At 45.1% G+C, this 27,719-nt stretch overlaps 3 protein-coding genes across 15 annotated transcripts in view; 2 read left to right on the plus strand and 1 right to left on the minus strand.

Annotated features, from left to right (window-relative positions):
* The window catches only part of TMEM150C (transmembrane protein 150C), a 31,366-nt gene extending 22,080 nt beyond the window's left edge, over positions 1-9,286 (plus strand). For all 7 annotated transcript variants that reach the window (XM_061994141.1, XM_061994136.1, XM_061994138.1 and 4 more), the window contains one exon: positions 1,884-9,286. In XM_061994141.1, coding sequence (XP_061850125.1) covers positions 1,884-2,092 — 209 coding nt within the window. In that variant the 3' untranslated portion in view covers positions 2,093-9,286. The remainder of the gene's footprint in view (positions 1-1,883) is intronic.
* ENOPH1 (enolase-phosphatase 1) lies at positions 3,940-23,208 on the minus strand. 4 transcript variants are annotated; one of them, XM_061994129.1, is made up of 8 exons: positions 22,919-23,208; positions 22,334-22,492; positions 21,561-21,654; positions 19,466-19,567; positions 18,001-18,203; positions 15,295-15,427; positions 14,140-14,263; positions 3,940-6,015 (listed from the first exon to the last, which is right to left on the minus strand). In XM_061994129.1, exons 1-8 carry the CDS (start codon positions 22,924-22,926, stop codon positions 5,876-5,878), a joined length of 963 nt encoding a protein of 320 aa, XP_061850113.1. In that variant the 5' UTR covers positions 22,927-23,208; the 3' UTR covers positions 3,940-5,875. The 4 variants fall into 4 exon arrangements, with proteins under 4 accessions (XP_061850113.1, XP_061850112.1, XP_061850114.1 ...); XM_061994128.1 differs by having other exon boundaries at positions 22,334-22,495; XM_061994130.1 differs by lacking the exon at positions 22,334-22,492 and having other exon boundaries at positions 22,919-22,941.
* On the plus strand, positions 22,816-27,222 carry HNRNPDL (heterogeneous nuclear ribonucleoprotein D like). 4 transcript variants are annotated; one of them, XR_009818527.1, is made up of 9 exons: positions 22,816-23,013; positions 23,488-23,656; positions 23,745-23,906; positions 24,149-24,280; positions 24,409-24,523; positions 25,297-25,464; positions 25,680-25,777; positions 26,156-26,259; positions 26,957-27,222. XR_009818527.1 is itself a non-coding variant. In XM_061994134.1 (8 exons), exons 1-7 carry the CDS (start codon positions 22,925-22,927, stop codon positions 25,748-25,750), a joined length of 906 nt encoding a protein of 301 aa, XP_061850118.1. In that variant the 5' UTR covers positions 22,816-22,924; the 3' UTR covers positions 25,751-25,777; positions 26,957-27,222. The 4 variants fall into 4 exon arrangements, 1 of the variants encoding a protein (XP_061850118.1); XR_009818529.1 differs by lacking the exon at positions 22,816-23,013 and adding an exon at positions 23,107-23,345; XR_009818528.1 differs by lacking the exon at positions 26,156-26,259 and having other exon boundaries at positions 25,680-25,807.
* Positions 27,223-27,719: the final 497 nt, after the last annotated feature.

A 27,719-nucleotide genomic window follows, 5' to 3' on the forward strand; every position in this document is an offset into this window, starting at 1 on the left:
ACGTCTGTGTGGTTTAATGCTACCTACACAGTAGCACTTAAGATTATGCAAAACATTGACATAAAAATTCTTAGGAGAACAAAGGAACAAGGGAAGGAATCAGGTTTCTGAAGATGAGAAGATCCTGATGCATTTTTTTTTTAAATGCTCTAGGGTACTACATCCAGCTCTGCCTTTTAAGATGGTTATCATGTGGACTTTGACTAAGACTAGGCGCTTTACAAATGGGATTTGGGTTCTGGAGCCTGTGGTCACTCAGATTGGATATACCTGTGGCTTGCTCTCCACCTTACACCTATCAGCCCCACTCCAGCTCTTCTGTCCAGACCAGCACTCTTGTGCCCTGGGTGTTTGTTTAGTGTGGATCCATTCACTGTTTTATCAATGTTAGTGCTGGGATAAGCAAGAGGGCAGGAATAGATGGTGAGAAATAAGCTAATAACCCTCTTCAGAGAACAGCCTGTTCTTGAAACAGTTCCTCAGTCACTTGGCTGGTTTTGACTCTTTCAGCCAGCGTCTAGAGGGACAGTAGATTGGTACAAAGATGTGCCATCTGTTGCCATTAGAGCTTCCTTGGAAAAATTTGTAGCTGAGCATCACACTTTGGTGTATGTAATGTAGGAGCTTGCCTGGTTCTTGTGGAGCTCCTGTCCTCCCTTTGCTCCCACAGGCACAGCTGCATGTAAGGAGCTGGGCTGGGCTCCTGCTGTGCTGCTATCTTCAGAGGTTTTTCCCAGGCTTGGAGCAGGAGCAGGCAGGAAAGCCAAGGCATAGCTGCTCTTCCACAGACATGCTGGGTGCTCGCAGCCCTCCCCTGACAGTTGATGGCTCTGAGGCTGTGGGCCCTCTGTGGAGAGGAGTGGCTGAGGAAGGAGTCCCAGTCCCCCTCTCTACACCACACTGGCTTTGCAAAGGCTGGCTTCCCATCCCATGCAGCTTGTGCATAACCCTTGCATACAGGGAAAGTATAAAGCCAGGCACAGAATGCTGTTTGCTGAAATGAAGCTTTGGTTGCTTACACAAAACCCAAGATGAAAAGTCTGTGATTACCAGCTTAAAGAATGGGAGAGGCGGCTTGTTTATTTTACCTCTGGAGATGTGTGATCCTGCATTCAGGATCAGGAATCTGCATTCAGTACAGAGGAAATCCTGAGGGACAGGAGATGTGCAGGTTTAGAGGAGATGTGCATTGAGCTAGGGAAGGTTCACAGCTTAGGAAAGTGCTCTCTGCTTTAGGAGAACTGAGAACTGTTTTTGTCTACTACTCAACACAACCCGAGGCACAGCAGTGAGACCCTGATGCCAGGCAATACATGGTTCAAGCACACGTGTACATGAGCTTGGAGGACAGTTTCTGGCTCTGAGAGTGTTCTTTTTCCTTTCAGTTTGACGTGCCATGTAGTATGTCTACACTGTGTAGACTGATGCTTCTAGATTTCACAGAAAGGGTTGATTTTGCAGCTGATCTAAAGAGAATGGAAGACTGCGCAGTGTAAGTTGAAAGAAGTTTCAGTTGCCTACAACGCAGAGGTCTAATCCAGTTCCCGCTGGGAGGCTCCACAGCCAGATCCCCAGTTTGATGGCTCTGTCACTGGCTAATTGGATGTTCAAACAAGTCATTGACTTCTCTGCACCTGTGTAAATGTTTATCAGCCTCAATTGGGATAGGGAAGCCATGGTAAGAGTGGCTGTGCCGCATGGGCACTACTGGACAGCTGACATCCCTTCCATTTCTGGCACCATATTCATGTTCTCCTGATGATGGCTGGCTATGTGGACTGTCATCCAGTGACTTTGCTAAGATTTTGTTGTCTTCCTTATTGGCTTTCTCTCATCCTGGTTGGTGTCTCTGCTCCCACTTGTTCTCCTTGACTTACTTCCAGATTTTGTCCTCATGGCACAGGGTATTCACATGTATGCTTCCAGGATCCAGTGGGGCATGGTGATGTGCTTCCTGTGCTACTTTGGCACCTTTGCAGTGGAGTTCAGGCACTACAGATTTGAGATAATTTGCTCTGAGTACCAGGAAAACTTCCTGAGCTTTTCTGAAAGTTTATCAGAAGCCTCTGAGTACCAGACAGATCAGGTGTAGCCTGTCCTCTGGTGTCGGGGAGGGGAGTGGGTGTGGTCTCATGGATTAAACATGACCTCATTTACACTTTTTTTATGAGTTTGTTTTCATATGCAATCATGAACATATTGCCAGAGGCCTCTGAGGGTAGCTATCTCATTGAGACCCAAAAATAGCTGTCTTCTGCAAGAGAAGTGGATCTTTCTCAGCAGCAGCATGAGAGCACAAGCTGTTTAGTTTGTGCTACCAGTGACTCTTTCTTGAGTTGCTGTGTCACACTCCCATTATTCAAGACATTCAACAGCCACTCCTCATGATGGCCCTCTAAGACAGGCACTCCTCAGCCTGTTCTGCAGAGATGAAGGAAACTGACTTCTCCAGGCACTAAGAGTTACCAGACTGTATCTTTCACATGTTTCATGCATTGTGTTCTCTGCTGACAACTGGTATAATTTGGTAGGGTGAGAAAGAGCATTTGGTTCTTCTGGGATCAGGCAGCAGAAGACTCCAACTGACTGTTTTTTACCACAAGCACGCAGGTGTTTGTTCCAACCTGGAAAGCGGCTGGCAGTGAATCTGGATTTGTCAGAAACTGTGCTGTGATCAGGAGGCAAGAGTTGGCTGATGATGCCTAGAAGCTGGGCAGACTGTCCTTAGGCCAGAGCAAATGGCAGTGAGTGCTGTGCTCAGCTTCCCGCTTCAGACTCAGCAGTGGGGACTGGTGTAAATGAATTAAGGTAAGAATGCCTTTGTGCCCTGAAGATGACTCAGAAAAGGCTGCTTTTTGTAAGTGTTTAGCGCTCCCACCACATATCGTGTGTCATACTTCAAAAGCTTTTTTTTCCTTTTGTTCATTGAACATTGTGTTGAGACACCAGGCTTACCTGCAATGAGAACAGAACTGTTCCAGGTTTTTCTGGGCACAGGGTTTGTGTTTACTCCTTGTGCACTTAAAAGTCAAACTTGAGACATGCTGACACTAGGCCTGAGCTTGACCTCTCAGTGTGGCCAGCTGTCCTGAATGGAATCCGCCACAGGTTTAAGCAGGCTTCTGAGGTGCAAGGAGGTGGCTCAGTGCCAGAGGTTGTAGTGATGAGGCCTGAGGGCTGGAGGTGCAGGAGAGGAACAGCAAAACCAGAAGGGCTTCTACGTCCCTGAAGGGAGGTTTTTCAAACAGAAGGTCTCTTTCCAAAGAAAAAGCAGGTGCTCAAAGCCCCTGTTTGAAAACCTGATTTTGGAAGGCTGCTCTATTGGCTGGGTAAGGGGATGACAGGAGTTGCTTCTCAAGAATGCAGCTCCTGTTTTTGTCCATGAGTCACGCTCAGCTTAGGTTTGCATCTTGTCTGAGCTGCAGGAAAATAAGCAGAAATTAAAACAGCAGCAAAAGGCATCTGAAGAGGAAGCATGAGGACATTCACTCTTCTGCAAAGGTGTGAGGCTTCTCCTGAAAGAAGAATGTTTATAAAGTCTTCTGTTGAAACAAGTAAAAAGATTTCAGCCAGCCCTTTTATCTTTTGTGGGTCAAAATTTGTTATCCAGCAGCTGTGTTAGAAATTCAGAGCATCTCTGGCCAACAGAGGGTTGTTGTTGGACTGCTGAAGGCCTCTTCCTTGTAGCTGTGTGGGAAACTGAAATGGGAAGCTTTCCAGGGTGGATGTGCTGAGGATGGCCCAACGACACAGCATCATAGAGTGCTGGGCTCTCCAGCAGCCCACAGGGGGAGCTGCTGTGGGTGAGGGCAGAAAGGGACAGCCTGGAGAAGATGCAGGTGAGGATCCTCTTACGTGGGCACACACACTCAATGCATATGGACCACAAAATAGCAATTTCTTTTAAGGATGTTTTACTGTAAATAGTCCACTGTGACCTTTGTTTAAAAAAGAATTATTACTTCAGTTTATCATTTTATATTTTGTAATTTTATGAAAGGGGGAAAAAATTATGTTTGTGATTTATTTTTCCCTCTCTTTTCCTATATGCAATCCGAGCTGAACTTCAGGTGTTTTGGTGATAATACTGTACACTTCTTAAGAGTATTTCTAATAGCACATTTCAGTATAATTCAATGACAACTGATACACACTGAAACATGACCACTAAATAAAGTGCTTTTATGGAGAAAGTGAGCTTTAATTTTGTCCCCTACCCCATAGCTGGTAAAGAAAAAATGTGGTATTTACAGTGTTATGACTAAAATTAACAATTCAGGAAGTCAGAGACTATTTAGCCTTGCAGATACACTTGACAGTGCTGATTATCAGATTTTCTAGGAGGAGGATTAGACACATTACATTGCCAGAAAAGGCATCCACACCAACTGCCTCCCTCCCACCTGCTACCAATGCTGGCATGATGATGTTTCCTCCCCAAATGCCCATTTCTTGCTGGTTCTTTACACAGCAGTTTCCTTCATCAGGGACAGCTGTAGATGGGAGCTCAGGAAGGCAACACATGCAGTAGTGTTGTTTTAGCCATCCCTGAGGGCAACTGCAGCCATGTAGAAATGAGTGAGTAGCAAGTGACACCCTTGCACAAAGTGCCAGCAGCAGGGAGCGTGGGTTTCAGACTGCCTTTGCCTCCACTGTTACTAGGTAGAACCCAGCTGTGACTCTCACTTCTTAACCCCTCCACTGAGTCCCTACTGAAATCCTAAGACAGTTAGGGAGGTAATAGTTTTCTTGCCTTAACTAAAGGACTTGGGAGGGAAAAAAGCAGGAAAACGAAGTGTTCACAGGTTTAAAACCCCAGAGATTTGCCTTTAATTGCTGGGTGCTGCTGACAGGCTAAATACTGGGATGGAGTGAACACAACGGAAGCAAAATTGTGTTTTTATTAACTACATTAGGAAAAGTTCCATCACTATCTCATATAAATTGGCACAATTTAGATAAGGTGAGTGAAAAGGTCAAGGTTTTCATTCTCATTAAATGCAGCAAGACTGACCAGTGGTATGAATGTGTCACAGGGTGACACAGGCAACTGAGAAGGAGCTCTGTGCTAAGGGAGATAGTTCAGAAATGCAGTCAAGATGACTTTGGTGTTTAGCCAGTTGGATCCCATAGCCCAGCACAACGACACAGCAGTGAGGTGGGTCTAGACTTTAATTTTTAAAATCATAATTATATATACTTTATTCTGGCAGGCTGGCTGTATAGCTTCCATATGCAAGTTGTGCTATTTTGTACCTAAATCTGCTGTGGATATGGCCAAGATTTAAGTTGTTCTTAATCTAAAAAAGCTTGCCTGCAGCAAGGGCTGGCTTTTTCTGTGGCTGCCCAAACCTACTGTATTATAGCCCACATTCGGCATTTTCCTTTGGGCATTCTAAGCCCACTAACTTTGAAAGTTTTGACTTAGCCAGCAACCCCACCTGCATGGAGAAGCTCACGTTCCCTCACAGTCCCTGGAGGTCCCTCTGGGACAGGGGACATATACCTTGTTTGGTGACTATTTTGGAAAGTGACAGAGCTCTGCCATAGTGGGGCATCTCAACACCAGATTTCAATGGTTGAGTCTGAAGGAAGCATCCCCTGAGCTAACTGCTAGCTGGGAAAGGGGAAGAACAGCACTGCTCACAGGTGCTGCTCCTCACCCTGTTCACAGCTCCAGCTGACTGCTGCAGGCCTCAGTCCTACTGCACATGGGACCCTGCACCATACTCTCCCATCTATACCTGCCTGAACTAGTCACAGGCCCAAGACATTATGTGGATTTGATTTAAACTCTGGTTATGGGCAAAATTACCTAACATTACACAAGGACAATTCAGGTGAAGCAGAGTCTTTTGTGCATGCGCCACTTTCCCTAAGTGGAGGAAGGCAGGAAAAGTTCAGTGAAAGATGAGATGAGGCTGTAATATGACTTCTCATCGTCCGTCAGTCCTGCATTGCCAGGTCTGATCACCACAGCCACGTGAGTATCTGCTTCCTCTGCTGCGCTGGCTTCTGAAATAGAGGTGGGGAGAGTGCAGATGAGATGTGCTAAACAATATTCATTGAAAGATGTAGAGAAGCTTGGCTAATGCATGTACAGAGACATACACAGGCAACACAGTACAACCAACAGAGCTGACTCATAACAACACTTCATTCGCTAGTTACTTATATGCTGCTTCCACCCATGTGATCACCCAGGGCCCAATTGATTAACTTGCAGCACCTGTTTCTGATAATTGGAAGTAGCTTGCCAGCTGCATTAACTTGTCCCTACCATCTTTATTCAAGCTGGCTGGTCCAAGTCATATTTGTACCTACAATTTCCCCCTTTTTCTTTTTGGACCAGCCAGCCTTCAGCAACATGTTTCAAAATTAAAGGTACATGAGGAAAACATAAGTATTTTTACCTATGGCCATGAGTTTACAACAAAAGGTCAATAACAGCTACAAAGCTGAACAATATAATACAGAAATCCATAAACTCAAAATAAACATAATCTGAAATATGTTGCTAGGAGGGACGCACATTGGCAAGAAGGGATGAGTTCTCTGTACTTGAACTGATGTTTCTGTTTCCTGAATGTAGTTTTGGATTTTTCTTCAACTTCTTTAGCATGCTGATCTGTGAGCATTATCTGTGAGTTGGAAGTATCTCTTCATCTGTAAAAAACATACCATTTTTGCTTTCAAGTTTCCATTGGCCATCTTGTTAAGTTCTTCAATTCTTTTAATGAGATACAGATTGCTGGAGGAATTTGAAGCAACATACGTGGCGCCACAGTTGACAGGGTTTACATTTTAATAGGGTGATGAATTGAGGGTGGCTCAATTGGTTCTTTCCTCAAGATTGTTTTTTCTATTGTGTTTACAGTCATTAAGTCCTTTTGGTTGATGTGGCTTGATCTACTTTGCCGGAATCCACCGGGGACCTTGATCTGTAACAACACAAGCATAGCGTCTTTCCCACGTTAACAGATCTGCAGGTCCTTGCCACTCTCCAGTAGTGGGATTCTTATACCAAGCTTTAGGTTTATTAAGTAAAATCCAAATCCCGACTCATTTGGGCAAAGTGTGTTAATGCTGGTGGTTCATTCCAGTTGTCCACAATTCTGAGATGATTCATTGTATAAAGGGCTTTCATTAGTCTATCTTGAAGGCTCACCCCCTCTTCCCCCATTTTTTGTTTTTCTAGCAGTCCTTTTAAGGTGTGATGTGTACATTCCATAATGGCCTGACAGGGGAAATTTCCTGGGATTCCAGTAGTATGTTCAACACCCCATAAGTTCAGAAACTTATGTGTTCTACTGGCTATATATCCTGAGCCATTATCAGTTTATCTCTCTCATGGAACGCCAAGGACTGTGAAACAACTCCTGCAATGTCTTATGATTTGAGCACTGTCACTCGTTAAGGCTGTGACCCAAACCATGGCCAAATAGGTATCAATGGTGACATGTATTCGTTTAAAGCGTTCAAAGGGAGCATAGACAGTGATGTCCGATTGCCATATTCCTAATGGTGCCAGACCCCTGGGATTGACTCCTACCCCTAGGCCCATTTGATTCTGGCATGCAGGGCATGTGGAAACAATACCCTGAGCATCTGATATGGTCAGGTCAAACTGCTTTGCCAGCATTTTCGCACCTTGGTGAAAAAAGTCATGTGATCTTTGGGCTTGAGAAAATTTGTCAATTATTGGCCCCATAGGTATCAATAAAGGAGCTGCTACTATCTTGTCAACAATTTCATTGCCAATTTATAACCCATCTTTTAAGCCCAAATGGCTTTGAATATGTCCAGTATTATAGGCAGTTTGATTCATTTATCTGATGCCAGAGCCGCAGAAGAGATACAGATTCTGATTAGAGATTTCTTTCAACAACGCTCTCTCTAATCGAGTGACAGCATCGACCACATAGAGGGAATCAGAGATGACGTTTAATGGGATGTCTGGCCATTTCTCAAAAGTTTTAACTACAGCCATCAGCTCCAGCAGTTGAACTGAGCTACCTGGGGAGTGAACAGTTAGGCTTTGCCATTTTCCATTCTCCCACCAAACAACTCCTGCTTTGGCTTAGATCTTACTTGCGTCGGTAAAAAGAGTCAGGCCTTTAACGGGTACTGCTGATCTCAATGGCCGGTCTTCCATTTGAAATTTAACAGAAAACAATTTATGGGCCGGATAATGATTATTTATAGTCCCTGGATATGACAATAAGGCCCACTGTAATTCATCAGATTGTTGCACTGCCCAGTTCAAGAATTCATCTGAGAGGAACATGACATCTGCCTCAATCCCTGCTATTTCCAGCAGACGTTTCCTGGCCTTAACTATTATTTTTGCAATTGCTTCTAGTCTCGTGGCAATTGTTTTTTGCAAATTATATGGCAAAAATATCCACTCCAGGATCCTCAATGGGTCTTTCGCTACTGAATCCCATTGCATCAAGACTGCCATTACATGCTGGTTTTGACTTATTACAGCAATGTTAATTGACAAGTCAGGATCATACCAATAACTGTAGTTATTGACTATCTTGTTTCCTATCTTTTCTATTGCTTGTATTTGCTGCCAGGACAGTTTTCATGCACTGTCAGCCTCTACTGAGCCTTTTAACAAAGGCATTAGTGGCACAAGATCCTCATCCATGATACCACATATGGTTCGTACCCATTGGATATCACCTATTAGCTTTTGAACGTCTGTTCAATCAGCAATTTCTGTTTTAATTGTCACCTTCTGAGGATAAATGCGCACACTGGTGATAATAGTACCTAAATATTTCCAAGAGGTGTGCATTTGTACCTTCTCTGGTGTGATCACTAACCCGGAGATGCTCAACTGTCACTTCACTTCTTGTAGAATCTGGTGCTGGTCCAGGTCTTTTCCTGCAATCAGGATATCATCCATATAATGGTAAAATAAAACATGAGGGTATTTTTTGCAGAGGTGCTAGCGCCCAGGCAACATATGTTTGACAAATAGTTGGTGAGTTCTTCATTCCCTGAGGTAAAACAGTCCATTGATATAGTTTTGCTGGCTCTTGTTTGTTATTAGATAGTACTGTAAAAGCAAACTTCTCACTGTCATCCTCATGTAGGGGAATTGTGAAAAAACAGTCCTTTAGGTCAATCCCTAACAGGGGCCATGCTGTCAGAATCATCACAGGAGAGGGTAATCCTGTCTGTAAAGCACCCATATCCTGCATTACTGCATTAACAGCTCTTAGATCATGTAACAGCCTCCATTTCCCTGATTTTTTAGGGATAGTAAAAATTGGTGTATTCCATGGACTAGTGGATGGCTTAATATGACCTTTTTCTAATTGTTCATTTACTAATTCATGAATCTGGGCGAGCTTTTCTTTGCTCAGCGGCCATTGATCAATCCAAACTGGTTTCTCTGTAAGCCAGGCTAACTTCAGGATTGGTCGCCCATCAATGGCTGCTATTAAAAATTTTCATTTGACAAACGAAAGCCCATTTGGCTTAAGGCGTCTCTACCTAAAAGCCAAACCGAAGTGTTCATTACATAGGGTTTAATTTGTACATATCTATTTTCTTCATCCTGTATCCATACTGAAATCAGGTCTCTGCTAATTTTTGTCATCTGTGTTCCTCCTACTCCGACAACAGGGGTGTCTAAATTCTCTAAAGGCCAGCTTTTTGGCCAATAGGATAATGGCACAATGGTAATGTCTGCTCCCATATCCAGTAACATATTGTACCCAACCATGTGTTTACCATTTGGATGTTGGAATACAACCGTCTGAGTGAGCATTGCCTGTGAAAGTGGCATTGCAAGTCTTACCTCAGGTACACTGGTGGATCCAAAACCACCATCTCAACACTCTCGAACACCTGTTAGTGTAACTTTAGCCATGAAGGGAACTGAACTATCCTAGTTCCTTTAGGTATATAAACTGGTGGCTGCCATACTTCAACCATTATTCCAATGTTTCCTCGATAATCTGCATCAATAACACCAGGGAGCACAAAAATACCTTGTTGATAGGCCGATGACCATCCTAAAAGCAGAGCACTTAAACCATAACCAAGGGGTCCATGAAATTGGATGAGATAACCATCACCTCTGTATTGTGGATGGTTACATCTACTGCTGTTTCCACATCCACTCCTGCGCTTCCTGCAGTGGCTGATCTGAGGCCATCCAGGCAGCCACTGGTGTCGAAGGGTGTTTTTGTGTCATCGCGCTCACCCTTTTTGCACTCATTGATCTGTTTCCCTTCAGCATGTTGTGTCTGGCCACTTGAGGACGGCACTCAGTGGCTCTATGTCCAAATTTACCACATTTGTGGTAAACTGCCATTAAATCTGCTGTTGGATCCCGATGGTCTGATGGAGCTGTTTGTCCATACCAATGGTCTGGATTGACATTTTTTCACATGTCCCATTTTTCTACAATCGAAGCATTTTGGCCTCCAATTTCCTTTGTGCTGTTGAACTAATGGTTTCAATGCTGTTGCCATAGCTTCAGCTAGGTGTGCTGATGATCCTACTTGAGAGCAGGCTTCTATCATGTCAACCAAAGTGGCTGTCCCCAGGAGAGCCTGCAGGATCTTCTTACAACCATGGTTAGCGTTAGCAACAGCCAAGTGCAATCCCATTTACACTTTTACACTGGCCGACATATTTGGTATATGACCCAGAGCTGCTCTTAAAAAGTCTAAGAAAGTCGTAAAATGTTCATTGGGCTGTCTACAGGGGAACTGGCACCCCCACATCCCGGACAGTCTTCAACACCTAACAAGCCAGTGTCTGTTGTAAAATAGCTTCATGGAGTCAGGCTTGTACCTGAGGGTCAGCGAACGGTCCTTTTCCTAACATCATATCCGCTGTGATGACTTGTCGCAGATCACCCTGCTGTAAGTCCATATTTTCTACTATTTCCACATCTACTCTTTTTTCCCATTCAGATTCCCATAGTAATACCTGAGTGGGCTGTTGGGGCCTGGGCTATAATGAATGTTAAGGAGTCAGTCAGAAACAAAGTCTGCAGTTTGTCTTTGAATTGCCTTCTACAGCAAAAAAGGACAGAAAGGAATGCCGATGTGATAGCAAGTTTGAGCAAGGGGAAAACCGAAACTGCAGATTGTAACAGAAACAAGGTCAAAGCAAGAAGATAGGACAGGACATTAAACTAAGCATTGTTAGAAGACTGAATAGAGCATTCAATTTAGCATTGTATGATTGATTGTACTTGACTAATAAATTGTAACATATGTAACTAACAATAATATAAAGTTAACTAAATGTAAGGTAAGCATAACCATAGTGTGAGAGAAAACTAACTGAAGGCCGAACAGATGGGGTGATATTTTAGACACAATAAGGCTGATGTTTTAAGCACAGTAAGGACGGTGTTTTTACACAAGGTTGGTGTTTAAGTTGTTACAAAAATGAAACTTTGAGGCCTTATGCATAGCGCATAATGCTTAGTATTAACTTTTTGCCATGAATTGTAGCACGTACACAGCATTTGAAAAAGGTATATAAGTGATGATTATGTGACAATAAATTGGAGCTGATGCACATCATATTGGTGTCTGGTCCCTCCCGTTTCGCACAACAAAGAAGAAGAAGAACCCTTGCACAAAGAAAAAGGAACCCTGCAGTGAGCTTCAGGAAGGTTTCTGCTAGCTTCCGGCAGTCAAATGGAGTCATTAATGTGCTTGTGAAAATGTGATCTAATAATGTTTTAACGTATGGGTTGGTCAAGCCATATTGCATCACAGCTTTCTGGCCTTCCCTTACCAACTTCCAATCCAAAGGTGCCCATTGTTGTTGTGCAGGATTATTATGTGCTGTTATTACTAGAATGGCTTGTGGAATTAATTCTCCTTCAATTACTGCATTGCGTATAAGGCTTCTCCATTTCTTAGCTGGATCATAGTCATCTGGCCAGGGGTCTCTGAGCACCTGTGGGGGTGAAACTTTAACCTCTGGTTTAGTGAATTCGTTAATCCGTTTCAACAGTTGATTAGCTGTCGCTTTTGGCTTTTCTATCAGTTCCTTCAAGTGGGCCAAAATCCATTTCATATCTTCTCCGTGCCTTATTAATTCTTCCTGTAACAACTTTCTTTGTTGATCTTCCCCTTCACTAGATGTTGGAGGTGATGATGTAAGAGGAATACACTCAGAGATTGATGAGCTCAGGGGCAATGGCAGATCCACAGTATCATAGGCAAAGCGTACCTTTTGTTCTCTGCCAGGTACTCCTTCAGGCATGGCAGCAGGATGGGATGGGGCAGGGCAGGACGGTGAAAGGTGGGTGAGAGGGGACGAGAAACAGTGCGTGCGTTCAGCTCCTGGGACGGTGACCTAGTGAGTTCTGGGTGGGGTGGGCTCACATCCATACTTTCCTCCTCTAGAAGTGGAGCCGAGGGTACTATGATGTTATCACCTCCAAAGAATCTCTTGGTATTTTCTTCTAGAGGTGCAACCAATGGTACTATAAAGTCACCATCTCCAAAGAACCTCCTAGCGTCTACTGAGAACGCAGATGGTATAGCATTTTCTGTGTTCATGGCAGCAGCTGCAGCCCACTCAGCTTCTAGCTGCTGTAGAATGGATGATACCAGTTTACACAGGCCAATTGCATCATTCAATATGTCTCCTAGATTTCCCCAATGTCCCATTTCATATACTTCCTGCAGGGAGCTGAAGAACCTACATCCCGTCTCCATTGTACAAGTCTTAGCAAAATCTCTCATAGCTGAATCCTTTCTCAGAAAGGATATGCTGGAGGGTGTTAATCAGGTTTTCCTCTTTGCTTATTGCCTTTCCCATTATACTGGTTTAGACAGCTCACTTGCCTTTTCAGATGTCTTTCAGGCAGGAATCTGGGCAATTTTCTGCCGAGGATTCTTAATCCAACAAACTCAGCTGATCACAACATGGCCACCAAGTGTTGTAATGGTGCAAACAATATTCATTCAAAGATGTAGAGAAGCTAAGTAATGCACATAGAGACGTACACAGGCAACACAGTGCATCCAACAGAGCTGACTCAAAACCTCCCTTCATTTGCTAGCTACTTCCTTATATGCTGCTTCTGCCCATGTGATCACCCAGGGCCCAACTGATCAACTTGCAGCACCTGTTTCTGATAACTGGCAGTAGCTTGGCAGCTGCATTAGCTTGTCCCTACCATCTTTATTCAAGCTGGCTGGTCCAAGTTATATTTGTACCTACAAAGAGACCCTTTAAAAGCACTGAAGTGCTTTAAAAAAGGTTGCGAGCAAGGGGGCAGTGATTGTTTGTGGTGCTGCAGGGCTCTAGCAAGGGAGCATACCTGCTGTGGATGACTATAGCTGCCATGTAACATAAGCAGCCAGGAGCTGCCTCACCATCTCCACTCTCCTAGCTGATGGCTGTCTGAGGTGCTGTGCTGGCAGCATGCACTAGCATCTTGACTCCTTGTGAAGAAGCTGGGAGTCCCTTCTCACAAGCTTCCTTTGTGCCCTGAACACAAGAGGCCACAGGAAGACCATACAGGGAAAAGAAGGCAACTGCAAGCTCCCACTAGCTCTGCTGCCAGAGCTGGAGAGGCAGTAAGACTAACTCCAGGGCATTGAACTGGCTTAGACTGAGATCATGACTCAGTGTCGTTTTTGCTAGAAAGGTGTTTCCAGCAAAGGTAAGAAATTAAACCAGCTTTCCAACCCTGCCTTTCTAGGGGCCAAGTCTTGGCAACAAGGACTAATGCTTTCCTGCTGCTGAACACAACCTAACAGTAAGTGGCACAAGAACCTGCCACCACGTGTGGCATGTCACAAAAACCACTGACCCTGTATGTAATGGTTCACACTAACTGCTTCACCAATGCTCCACTCTGCTTTAAGTCTCTCCTTGCTTGCTGGTGCAAGGGCAGTTTTCTATTTGACCCGTTTTTCCCCTCATTGCAGCACTGCTCAGAGATATCCTACTGCTGTGTGACAGCCTGGATGTGTAAGGAAGGAGCATGGCAAAAGCTAGGGAGATACCATTGGAGCAAGGTGGTCTCCAGCATTTATGGAGTGCTTGTGACAAGTAAGCAGCATGCGTTTAAAGTCTCTTGCACCTGCAAGGGACTGCACAGGTGAGATCCAGCAAGACTGGCAGGCCACCTACCTCGAGGGAGATCTGTCAGGAAGAGGATGTTGTTGGTGGCATACCCAATACTGGCAGCAATCCTTCTGTAGCTCTCACTTTGTACCTTGGAGCCTATTTTGGTATCAAAGTGGCCATCAAAGAGCTGAAAGAGAGAAAAGCAAATGCAGTTGCTGAGTACCATCTGAAAAGTAGGGCTAAACCTTGCTTCTGAGTGAGATTTCCCCTTTCCTTTCTACAACAGTAAGGGGGAAGGCTGATGCAGCTATGCTGGCATATTCAACTGGCTGAGCTTAACTCCTGCGGGTCAAACCCACTGTCCTACCTTTCTGTCTCGGGTTCTATTCACCAAGCATTAGGGAAAGGGCAGTTGCGTGAGGGAAATGCTCTGCAACAGGAGAACCACAGAATCTGAAGGGTTGGAAGGGACTTGGAAAGACCATCTAGTCTGATCCTCTCTGCCAGAGCAGGACCACTTAGAGTGGGTCACACAGGAACTCATCGAGGTGGGTTTTGAATGTCTGCAGAGGAGACTCAACAACCCATCTGGACAGCCCGTTCCAGTGCTCCATCACCCTCTCAGGGAAGAAATTCTTGTGTTTCTTTGGAACCTCTTGTGTTCCAGCTTGTACCCATTGCCCCTTGTCCTATCATTGGATATCACTGAGAAGAGCCTGACTCCATCCTCCTGACACCCACCCTTGACATATTTGTAAACATTAATGAGATCACCCCTCAGTCTCCTCCAAGCTAAAGAGCCCCGGCTCCCTCAGCCTTTCACCTTAAGGGAGATGCTCCACTCCCTTCATCACTTTGGTGGCCCTGAGCTGAACTCTCTCCAGCAGCTCCCTGTCCTTCTTGAACTGAGGGGCCCAGAATGGGACACAATATTCAAGATGTGGTCTCACGAGGGCAGACTAGAGAGGAGACCTACCGCCCACACCCCAGGATGCCATTGGCATTCTTGGCCATCAGGGCACATTGCTGGCTCACGATGATCCTGCTGTCAACCAGCACTCCCAGGTCCCTTTCCCCTACACTACTGGCTGCATCCTCCTGACACTCACCCACCCCTTATGTATTTGTAAACATTAATGAGGTCATCCCTAAGTCTCTTCTTCTCCAAACTAAAGAGCCTCATGAGAAAAAGAGCCCCGTAAGAAAGGTGGTATCTACCTCTAGGATATCACCTTCTGTAGAGTATCTGAACAGAAGCTTCTGAGCTTCAATGCTGCCTGAGGAGTAGATATAGACCTTCATCCCTGCTTGTCGCCACTTCTGGATGGCTGGAACCACGTCCTTGAAGATTCTGGAGCAAAACAGGGGAGCAGGTAAGGGCAAAAACCAGAGGCACCTGGAACGACACCTTTACCCAGGCATTGTGACAACTGTCCCATTAGTCTGCAAGAAAACTTCATTCTCAATCTGCTCAGGGCTTCTGTAACCAGGGAGTCTATTTCAGCAACAAGTGATACATTTTTATAGCTCTAGCCAACTCAGCCAATCTTTGACTGCTATACAGACAGCAGCTCCAATAGCTGTTTCAGACATCTGGCAGCAGTTTCTCCAGCCACTCCAATTTGGAGAAGGGAGGAAAAGTTGAGGAAAATGGCATCCTGATGCATTTCTTTATAAGGGATGAATAAAGGAAAGGACAGGGAAGACACAGTTTTGCACCCCAAGTCCCACCTCTGCCTTGCAAGCTACAAAGGTTTCCCTGTTGTGAAGAGTTATGGCTGTAAACTGCATCCATACATGTAGGGAGGAGGTGAGGGGAGGCTGCAGCTGTAGAAGCTAAATGAGCAGCACTGTATGAACTGTTTCAAGGCAGACAGCAACTTGGGAAAGGAGCAGCCCCTAAGGGACTGAGGTCAGAGCTACTCTTCAGCAACTCAGTACTACCTGTGGGCCAGATGTGTCCCTGGCTCAACTAGACGACCAGCTTCTGTTCACTAGGCGGCAGCAGCATCCCTGCTCTTATTCTTCTGGCCTTGCAGAGTGCTGGAAAGGCAAGACATCAGGCTAGCAATGGGGTGACAAGTCTCAAAATGCAGCTCTGTCTCCCAGGTACTAGCTGCCTGAAGACAAGCCCAGCAGCAGGGAACAGGGCTGTGAGAGAGGACCAAAGCCAAGGCAACTACTGCATAACTGCTAACAGACGTGTTGGTTCCCCTTATACCTTTCTCATTTATATTATGAGACCTTTCCAGTGCTGCACTTACATGTACGTCAAAGCTCTTTGTATGCAAAGGACATTTACAAGATGACCCATGTACTAGGGGAAACTGAAGGCTAGAGGATGCTCAAGAGGGATAAAGTGAGGCTGACATTAAGTCCGTCAATAATACATGTGATGTTTGTTAAGGCCACAAACAGCCTCAGAAGGGCAGGGAGAGGGTTTGAGTAGGAGGTGTGATTCCCCAGGGAATTGAGTTTTCATTGCTCTGGCCACTTGGGCCAAGGCCCAAAGGTACTGTCTCAAAAAGGAGATCTGAGCACCTGAATGCCTTAAGAGAATTCCAAATGAAAAAGGTGTTGGATCGTTTTGCAGACTTGTAGCAATCAGATGGCCCTTTCTTCATCTCCATGTTCTTAGCCATCTGCTCAGGACCTTGTAAAGTCCTAATTATTTCACTGATGTCAGATGAAAATATTTTGAGGCTGTAGGTCACCTGCAGAAACTCCCAGGCACTCTCTTGTTTTCATGTGCTGAGTTTAGTGCCTGGATTTCACACACTGATGTGCCAGACACAGTTGAGCAAGGGGGAGCCTTTAGAGATCTTGGATACTGCCAAGCAGCAAGGCTAGCTCAACCTATATGGATCCCTATAAGACAATTAGCACTGTTTTAGGAAGAAAACCAACAGGATGACTGTCTCTTTTGCTTTTGTTGCTTTCTCTGGTGGATGTTTACATTGTAATGTGAGCTTTTTTTTCTTCTTCCTCATTCTTCCTTTGGCAAAGCACTTTGTGAACTAAAGAGTTTGGTTTACTTCCTCTGGAACTTGGAACGCATAGTTTAACCTAGTATGTAAGAAGACCAGGCTTAGCTCCAGTTGGCTGTACTTACAAACCCTTGTGTTGTGACTGAAACATTGAGAGGAGCCTGAAGATTAAAAAAAAATTGGAAAGGCAGGAAATGCTCAGGTAAAAGACAAAGTAGGAGGAAACAATTGAAAGGAACTGACCCTGCAACCCCAGCTTGTTTAGGCTTGTTCCAAAATGTGAGTGCAATTTGGGGATAAAAAATGGATGCTGGAGAACTGTAAGAGGTTCCTACTTGTGCCTCAGTCTCTTGGTTTACCAAGAAATCTCTGTAGAGAAATATTAAGACATTTCCTGAATTTTTAATGCAGAAAATTATCCCAGATAATTTTCCAGTCATGGGAGCAGAATTGCCCCGTGTCACACCTCCATTACCTTGTTCTGTTTCTCATACCCTATGTTCTTTATGGACCTTGCCCAGGTGGCTAGAGGAACTGTTTCCCAGCATATACCTGACAATTACTCCTTAAGGTGAAATGTTGTCACCCACTTGTCATCTTCCCAGTGAAGACTGAGAGAACTTGGTCAATCCTAAGGTTACTGTAAGCTTTTGGTTCCCTAGATGCAAAGATTAAGCACAATGGTTTTGTGTTTCACTGCGTAATTAAGTTTGAAATTGTCTGCAGGTGGTTCCAAGACAGCAGTGGCTTAAGCTACAACTGAACATAAATGTATTGGCTTCTTCATCAAGGTAGTAATCCTATTTGCATTTGTACGTGGGGCTGTTACCAAGAATAGCTTATGTAGCTATTCTGCTAAAAGGCATCTAGCAAAAATGTACCCCATACCTGCCCCAAGAAAAGGACTACTCAGTTGCTCACATGCACAATTACTCACTCTCCTTTGACTTGTCCAGTTGCATAGGCTGCTCTCCACATGTGACCCTGCAGCTGCTTCAGTGCTGTGGTCTTCCTGTCCAGAGACATCTGCCAATGCACGTTGTCTACGACTGCCTGGATGACCTGCTCCAGCTCCTCCTCTCCACTTCCACTCTCCAAAGGGATTGGCACAGCCCCATCCAAGCTGGAGTCCTCCTGAGCCTGGAAATTATCCACGATAAAAAGAGAGAAGAGGTGGAGCAGTCTCAACATCTCAGTTTAGGAAAGGAGTCTAACACCTGCATTAATACAGCTCTGTGCAGAACACAGCTTGAACTGCTCTTCACATGAAGAGTTACAACATTGTTAGAATGCTTTTCTCAATGAGAAATTCAGACTTCATCAGTGTCTAGATACACTTGATTTGACTGTACATTCTAAATCCAACAACTAGCACTAGCTGTATTGTAAATAATGAGACTTATCGTTGCTTAAGTATTTAATTATTGAAAATAAGGCAATCTGTTGGATTCAGACAGCTATAGATCTTGATGTTGTGATAAAGAGGCAGGACATGCTGCCCTGTTGTCCTCGTTTCAGCTCAGATAGTTAATTTTCTTCCTAGTAGCCGGAACAGGGCTGTGTTTTGGATTTATGCTAAGAACACTGTTAGTAACACAGGAATGTTCTGGTTGTTGCTAAGCAGTGCTTGCACAGCACAAAGGTCTTTTCTGCTTCTCCCCCTGCCTTGCCAGTGAGTGGGCTGAGGGGGAATAGGAAGCTGGGAGGGAGTATGGCCAGCACAGCTGACCTGAACTAGACAAAAAGCTATTCTGTACCACAGAATGTCATACCCAGTATAGAAACTGGGGAGAGTTGGTGGGGAGGGGCAGATCGCTGCTCAGGCATTGGTCAGCAGCTGGTAAGCAACTGCACTGGACATCACTTGGGTCTGTTAGGATTTTTTGTTCTTTTTTTTAATATTCCTTTTTTTTATTATTATTCTATATTATTATTATCTCAACCCGCAAGTTTTACTTTTTTTCAACCCGATTCTTCTCCCCATCTCACTGCAGGGTGGGGGAAGAGCAACCATCTGTGTGGTGCTTAGTTGCTGGTTGGGGTTACATCATGACACATGTACAAGAAAAGTTATTTGCCATTCCTCCATGCTGCTTCCCAAAATATGTGCCAGAAAGCTGCAAGCATTGGATTCAGCAAGAGAAGGGCATAGTGTAGGCATGAAACTGAAAAAGCCATGGTTTGACACCAAATCAGGAGCTATGAAGACCATGATGAGCTGAGGGAAGCAGCTGAGCTGCCTACCAAGCACCAGCCCTTCCCTAATCACAACCCCAGGCCTTGGGTGGAGGAGAATGAGCTCATCAAGACATCCAGCCTCCACAGGGCACAGAGGGAGGCATGGGACATGTGATGGGTGACTGGCGGAGCCCAATTGACCTGAAGTTTCAGGTATACTTAACCTGTTTCCTCAGAAGTCCAACATCCTGCTGACACTCTTCCTCCTCCCAGTGAGCACGCAGATACTCCTTCACATTGTCTTTGATGTAAGGGAACAAGGTCTCCTGGCAGCACACAAGAAAAGTTAGCAGCTCCTTTAATGTGGCAGAGGTAAGGCTGACTTACTTTTCAAGTGACCACTTGCACATGCTGGTGTGTATCAGTATTTTCCCCAAATCTTGTCCTACAATACTACAGCTTGTGAAGCTGCCTGCCTGGTTGCAGGCCAGAAGCAACCTTCGAACAAAATTAATGCAGATGGATTATTTTTTATAAATGCTTATGTAGCTGCACCTTTTAAATCCCAGGATGGAAAGGGGGATGGTATTTTTTAGCAAGCCCAGGAAAAGTTGTCTCAAATGGCAGATGTGACCCCAAGTTCCCATCAGCTGAGTATGAGGCTGACTGCATATGTACTGTGAACTAAGCTACAATACTCTTATTTTCAATTAAGTGCTTGTCCTAACAAAGGTAATTCAGAAAACATAACTCCTTTCCAGAGCTAGAGGACCTTTTTTAAAAGAAAACTACTTCAGTGACACTGAGCTCCATAGGATAGTCTTGCAAATTAAATGAAATAAGGTTAGAGCAAAGTGACACAGAAGAATTAAAAACCTTCACTGAGATCCCAAGGGCAACCACAAATAATTACAAATTAGTGGTATTTCAGAACTGAGAAGCCACAAGCAGTCACTGTAACAGCATCTCTACATGTGGGAAGAGCCTCAGGAAAAGGGGAAGGGCAGGGAGCTCCTTGCTTTGGGTACAGAACTTAGCTTTCCTTAACTTTGAAAAATTTGGGATGGGGAGAGGGGAGGGAACTAACTTGAGCTCATATCTTCTCAAAAAATGTCCAATATTACTGAATTAAGAAGATGGTAGTCTTCAGAGTATGGTGTGGTGGCAGAATGCAAGATTTTCTATTACTCTAATACAGTAATAGATGCTGTTACAGCATCCCTACCATTCTATCATTCTATGAGAGTGGTCTAGCAATGACTTCCACCAGCTCCCTCGGCACCTGCAGGTGCATCCCATTGGGGCCTACGGATTTATGTACATCCAGACTGCTCAACTGATCCTTAACCCAGTCCTCATCCACCAAACAAAACTCCTCCTTTAACCTGACTTCCTCTGGAGTCTGGCGCTCCTGGAGTCTCCATCAGTATAGGCATAGGCAAAACAGGCATTCACCAACTCTGCCTTCTCCATATTCTCTGTCACCAGGGCACCTGCCTCATTCAATAGTGGGTCTACATGGCCTCTACAGTTAGTTTTATCTGCAATGTAGAGGCTGTTTTTGTTGTCCTTGACTTCCCTTGCAAGGCACAAATACAACGAGGCTTTAGCTTTCCTAGTTGCCTCCCTACATCCCCTGACAAGAGTCTTATATTCATCCCAAGTGGCCATCCCTTCCTTCCATGATCTATAGATTCTTTTCTTCCACTTGAGTTTGCCCAACAGTTCCCTGTTTAACCATGTGGGTCTCCTGGCTCCCCTTTTTGATTTCTTACCTGCTGGGAGGCTCTGATCCTGAGCCTGGGAAAAGTGATCCTTGATCTAGTAGCCTGTCTCACAGGATGTCCCCTAGCAATTGCTTGAAAAGGCCAAAGTTGGCCCCACTAAAGTCCAGGGTTGTGATCCTGCTTGGTAGTCTGTTCCTACCACACAAGATCCTGAACTCTGCCATCTCGTGGTTGCTGCAGCCAAGGCTGCGCTCAACCTTCACCGCTTCAACCAGACTGCTTGTTCATGAGTACAAGATCCGATAGTGCTCCTTTCCTAGTTGGCACATCCACCATTTGCATCAAGAAGTTATCATTGATGCACTGAAGGAACCTCCTGGACTCTAAGTGGCAAGCTGTGTGGGTCTTCTGGCAAATGTAAACTACCAACAAAAAAGATCCTCTAAAAGCTATAACATCTCATGGAGAAATACTAGATAATGGCAGGAGCAGGGATTATTGTTTGGTGTCTTTAAAACAAGCAAATTGCTCCCTCCTGTGAAGTGCATGAGCCTGGTAGGTGACTAAAACCTTTCAGATAGGAGGGACCTACCGTGGCTGGAGAACTGCACATTTGAATAATGCACAGCATTTGTCCTGATGCCTCCTGCAGGCCTTGCAGACTTCCCATAGTCTTAAGCCTTCTCCTAGGTAAGGAAAGCCACTCATATATCTCTGCTGTTAGTACCCTCGTATACCCTTGATGCACTTTCTGTGCTATCTTACTGCTGTACTGGTTCTGCGTATGCTGGAGGAAGGACTTACATCTCCGGTGACACTTGGAGGCACCTGATTTTGATGGGAGAAGGCAGCATATAACCCAGAGATAGTACATCAAGCTCCCTGCACACTGGGGTGAAATTCTGCAGCTCCAAACCACATAGGAAACAGGGAAGTTCAAGGGCTTTTGGCTTTTTCTAAATGAGGCTCTGACTCTGACTGCCTTATATCCATGAAAAAAAAGAAATAATTTACTGAACTGCCTTGGCTCTGAATAGCTCCTTTTTCTCCTGTTCACAACAGAGTCAGGCGATCGGTAAAACGAGACGTACTTTCTCGTGAGCATTATTCAGAAAACCACAGAAAATGTGTCAGGGTTTTTCGCTTCTGGAGGAACCCTGGGCCTGCCCTCCGCGGGGCTGCACCCCAGGAGAAGCGCTTCCGTCCGCAGAGACACGGCGCCAGCCAAGGGGACCCGCAGTCACAGGAATGCGGCGGCGCAGCGAGCCCCCGCGGCTGTCAGATCGGGCCCTCACGAAAACAACGGCGATGCAGGACTCCCGGCCGCCCGCCGAGGCCGCTGCCCCCCGCCCCGCTGGGTCTCACCTGGACGAAGGCGATGGGGGTGGTGGTGCCCTCAATGTCCAGCAGGATGACGCGCACCTCCGCCGGCACCGGCAGCTCAACCATGGCGGCGGCACGTGAGGCACAGCAGGTGAGCGGGGCAGCGGGTGCTCCGCCCTGCGGCTGCGCAAAGGGGCCGGGCTGCTGCGGATCGCGTGAGGTGAGTGCGGCGGCGGGGAGGGTCGCGCCGGCTGTGCCCGCCTCCCGAGCGCCCGCCCCGTCGCCGCCTGAACGATGACTTTCGGTTGCACGTTATCCCACCCTCACCCGCCACAGCCCGCCTGTCCCGATCTCCCCCGTCCACGCCCTCTCCCCAGAGCCCGCGGTGGGAAGGGCGCGGGGAGCACTCGGTGCACCGCGGCGGGGCACGAGGGGGGTGCTGCAGCCTCGCAGGAAGCCGCCAGGGGCGCTGTAGCGCCACGCGAGAGGGCGGCGCTGATTGGCTGCCGGCGCAGTTATATAAAGGCAGTGCAGGCGGTGCCTGGGTCTCTTTCGCCGCCATTTTCTCCCCCGCGCAGGTTTCTGCTGTGTGCGCCACTCGTCTGAGCAGCACCTCACCGCCCTCACCTCGCCATGGAAGACGCGACCGAGATGAGCGGCGGCCAGGAGGAGTTCGCTGAGGGCTCCAAGATCAACGCGAGCAAGAACCAGCAGGACGACGGGTAGGGGCGGGGGGAGGGGTTCGCGCCCCCATCTCCCTCACCCACCCTTCTGGGCCGCGCGGGAAGAGGCGGCCCGGGCGCAGGAGGGGGAGGGGCGGGACCTGGCAGGGCGGGGCCTCCCTCTCCCCATACCAGTGGCCGCGCCCGCTTTTGTGTCCCGGGCCGGTGACCCAGTTTCCACGAGGCGGAGAGGGGGGATGCCAATCCGGGGCGTGACGTCACCGTCAGTCTGTAGCGCGTGCGCTGCTGGCGGAAGGAACGCAGAGCTGACTGGTGTGTAACTGCGGGGTGCGCCGGGCGCGGCCGACAGACGCTGCAATCCGAGATGGGAGGTGGGGATGTCTTCCGAGTCGCCTTCGGCTTGTGGCGGCCATGAGCAAGCTTGCTTCCTCTTTCACGCCTGCCTTTGTGCCCAGTTGCCTGTGTGTACACACCCGTATTTACGTGTATGTACGTGTACTTTATGCGTTTCAGGAAAATGTTTATTGGAGGCCTCAGCTGGGACACCAGCAAGAAAGACTTGACTGAGTATCTCTCTCGCTTTGGCGAAGTTGTGGATTGTACAATTAAAACAGACCCTGTCACTGGGAGGTCCAGGGGGTTTGGTTTTGTGCTCTTCAAGGATGCTGCTAGCGTGGAGAAGGTGAGTTGATTTCTTGTGGATAGATGGCACAAAGCCTGCCGATGTCGCTGTAGTGATCTGAGGGTTTGTTTCCTTCTGTGCTTCTTAGGTGTTGGAACTGAAGGAGCACAAACTGGATGGGAAGTTAATAGATCCTAAAAGGGCAAAAGCCCTAAAAGGGAAGGAGCCGCCAAAAAAAGTGTTTGTTGGTGGACTGAGTCCAGATACATCTGAAGAGCAGATAAAGGAGTACTTTGGTGCTTTTGGCGAGGTATAGTATAGTGACTTAAAAGAACAGCACTGGATCTTGTCTCTGTCTTAAGACAGAAGAATTTGTGGGGAGAGGGCTGGCTTAGGCTTAGGTGAAGCTAGGGATTGTTTAAACTGTATGCATGTTAATGATTCAGTATTGTTGGGATGATTTTATTAAAAAATAGGAAAAGACATTGGACTGCTGAGTGGTTCTGTTAGCATATGAAGTCGCTTATACACTTCACGCGTTTCTGATTTCAGATTGAAAATATTGAGCTTCCCATGGACACAAAGACAAATGAAAGAAGAGGCTTCTGTTTTATCACCTACACAGATGAAGAGCCAGTAAAGAAGTTACTAGAAAGCAGATACCATCAAATTGGTTCAGGCAAGGTATGGAAGCTCCCATTCTAAACACGGGAAATAGACTTTCCTGAAGGGAAAGATGGTCTTTGAAAAAAAAACAAAACCAAAATGTTCTTGAAATTCTTGATGAGTTAAAAGGTTTTCTATCTTTACAGTGTGAGATCAAAGTAGCACAGCCTAAAGAAGTATATAGGCAGCAGCAGCAGCAGCAGAAAGGAGGAAAAAGCAATGTGGCTGGGGGACGAGGAGGTGGAAGGGGACGTGGACGGGGTAAGTGTTTTGCATATTGACGTTGATGTAAATCCTTAAGTCTGTACCAAACACTAAGATGTTTGTATAAATTCCAGGTTTCAGGTTGCATACAGATCTCATGTTTTAATTCCATGTGGAAAGTAGCCTGTTAATAAATAGTATTTTGGTGACTCTGGTTGCTTGTGGAAACATAGGAGTCCCTTCTTGTCCTGCTTGCATTTGGGTGGCAAGCTAGATGTAGGGTGCTTTTATGTGCCTACCTTTGACAGCATAGCTAAATGGATAGCGTGATTTTCCTTTCATGAGAAGGGATAGGCTGTTAATCAGCTTATTGGGATAGAGATCATGAGCTGTTTGCTAAAGAGAGAGATGGTCACTTTTCTACACTTTGCAGATAGATGAGAAGCAACGAGATATTACTGTTAACAAATCCGATCCTGTGGTATAATCTGGTTTTCAGGATATTAAAGATCCAAAATGAAAGCTAAACAGCAGGAAATACTGTAGTGTATGTCTTCAGCGTTGTTTTGTGTTATTTTTCTCGACGTTTCATGAGCAGGACTACCTGCTGTCTTTTTCAACTCTTGTTGTGGGTAATGAGATCTTACAGCCTGTCTCATATCCAAATGAGATGCCTCAGTTCTTTTGGAAAAAAAATATTTTTCTTGGGAAAGTAAGAGGGTTCTTTCGGGTAATAGTTCTGGCATAGAAAGATTGCTATAGAAAGTTAGATGAAGTGGCATAGGAGTGAAATAAGTTCTGTGACTTAAAAATGCTGTACTTGATTTTAGGCCAGGGACAAAACTGGAATCAAGGATATAACAACTACTATGATCAAGGATATGGAAACTACAGTAGCACATACAGTGATCAAAGCTACAGTGGCTATGGAGGATATGACTACTCTGGGTACAACTATCCCAATTACGGATATGGGCCAGGATACACAGATTACAGTGGTAAGTGGTTTTGATCTTATTCCAGGTAATAGTAGCATACATCTTTAAACAGGGGCATCTTCTAGTTTGTTTTCTAACACCACTTTCTCATAACACACGGCTCTTTATAAAGAGTAGCTGGGTTAGTGTAGGATGGGAACAGTCTCCTGAGTGTCAGATGTTAATCTTCATGCTTCTGGATTGTTTTGTGTTCTTTTCCTCTATGTTACGTACAGGTCAACAAAGCACATATGGAAAGGCATCCCGTGGTGGCGGCAATCACCAAAACAACTACCAGCCCTACTAAAGCTGGACCTAGGTCTTGAGGAAGCAGGTGTGTACAGGAGTGCAAGATCCAGTCTGAGTATGTCTAATCTAATTTAAAGATCAATAGACAAATGAAGAGTAAAAACTTGTGTAGCCTGATTTTCCTTTAAGCTTTTGTTAACTTAAAAAAACCCCTTTTTTTTTAAACCAGCTTTGCCTACAGTGTCTATAGATCTTTAACTTTGTAAAAATGTGACTTTATCTTCTTTAGTACTTCAGAAAAACATAAGAGTTTTTCTGTTTTGCGTTGTGTACCAGGTGGTCTAGAGGAATAATTAAACTTATTAGAAGTATTAACAGGTAAAGTACTGAAATGGGTACAACTTAAGGAAAACAAGAATGTTGTCTTCTAACTCTGACATTATACCTTGTTTGTACCCGCCAGCGGGAACTTCATTGCAGGCCGTGTGTCACCCTGACCACGTCTATCTCTGGGGTCGCACGTTGCAGGCAGAGCGCAAGGCATACACCAGAAAACGCTGTCCTGTGGTATGGTCTCTTCCAACTTCATGTACCAGCGTAAAGATTAAAGTGGAAAACTTCAGACTTTGGCTTCTTTTTTTAATCTTTTTTTTGAGATTTAAATGTCTTAACTTAAATGGTTTTTTACAGGAGTTAAAGTACATAAATGCCTTTACAGCTTAATCATTTGGTCTTCTGTTTAGTGTTGTATTTCAATTGTGGAACCTCATTTTAAGTGTGCATTCTTTAAGATTTAATGCCTGATTTTTCTTTTTATAGCTAATAGTGAAATCTGCAAACAAAAACGAACTTTTAAATCTGGAAAAAACATTAAAGATCATATGCAGTGTCAGTGGTTTGAACTAAATCGACCTGACTTATGTTTGCATAGCAGATGGCTAAAAAAAAAATAATTGAAACCCTTTTGGCAGTGTTTCTAGTGGTTGGGGGGGGAGAACTGATCCAGAGCCTGATTGTCTAAATCAGATGTGCATTGTTCTGGAACAGCTTCCCAAATGGGCTGAATGTGATTATATATTTGGGAAGATAAATTGGTGATAGGTAATTAAACCTTTTGTATTTACCTTGTTAAATATGCATATGATCTTTAACAGTGAAGAAAGGAATATGTAGAAGACTTTAAGCAGTTCATGAAAATGGACCTTTTAACAATTCTTGTAGTAGCTTGCACAGACCTGACATACATTTTTGTCTTTATTTTTAGGTAGAGATACTGCAACAAAGCCATCATGCGGTGCATCGTGAGTGAATGGAGGGTGGTCTTCGTGAGAGGAAATTACTATTTTGTAAAAGACTTTTTAGTGTATGACACAACTGTGTCCAACTGTACATAGTGGCTGACTAGTTTTCTTTTATGGTTTTTACTTTTTGCCATTCATGTTATGACACAATGTGGACTTGTGTTTATACAAACTTTATTTGTATAATTTCATGTTAAAGGATTCTCAAATAAATGCTTACTTAAGTGAATGTGTAGTCTTGCTGTTGGCAGTCAGCTTACAGGGATGTAACTATTTGTGTAGAAGGGCAGGTGCCTTTCTGGAGATCAGAAATGGCCCAACGGGTTTATGTGTATACAATTAACACACTCATTACTTGCCTTGAGAGCACCTTCCTGCCTTGCATTATCATCACTGTGGAAGAAGGTAGAGTTGTCTTCTGCACGCTGCAGGAAAGGAGAGAAGAGTGGTCTGTGGCACAGTACTGCTAATTTCATGTATTTCAAGGAAGTGAGCTAGAACAGCAGCACCTTGTTTATGCTGCTGGTTAAGCACTGCTTGATGACTGGGAAGGTGAGTTTTATACCACTGTTAAAAATTTTTTTCAACCACTGAAGTTCTAGAATACCCAAGGCTCTAACTTAAATTACTCCCTTAGAGCAATTGCTACCTATCAGTTCCAGTTCCTGAACTTAAGGGTCAGCCCCCACTTTCTGTACAAGTTGGGATCTATTCCTTTTTATTGGA

The sequence above is a fragment of the Colius striatus genome, chromosome 3, assembly GCF_028858725.1.
Source record: "Colius striatus isolate bColStr4 chromosome 3, bColStr4.1.hap1, whole genome shotgun sequence".
Taxonomy (NCBI): domain Eukaryota; kingdom Metazoa; phylum Chordata; class Aves; order Coliiformes; family Coliidae; genus Colius; species Colius striatus.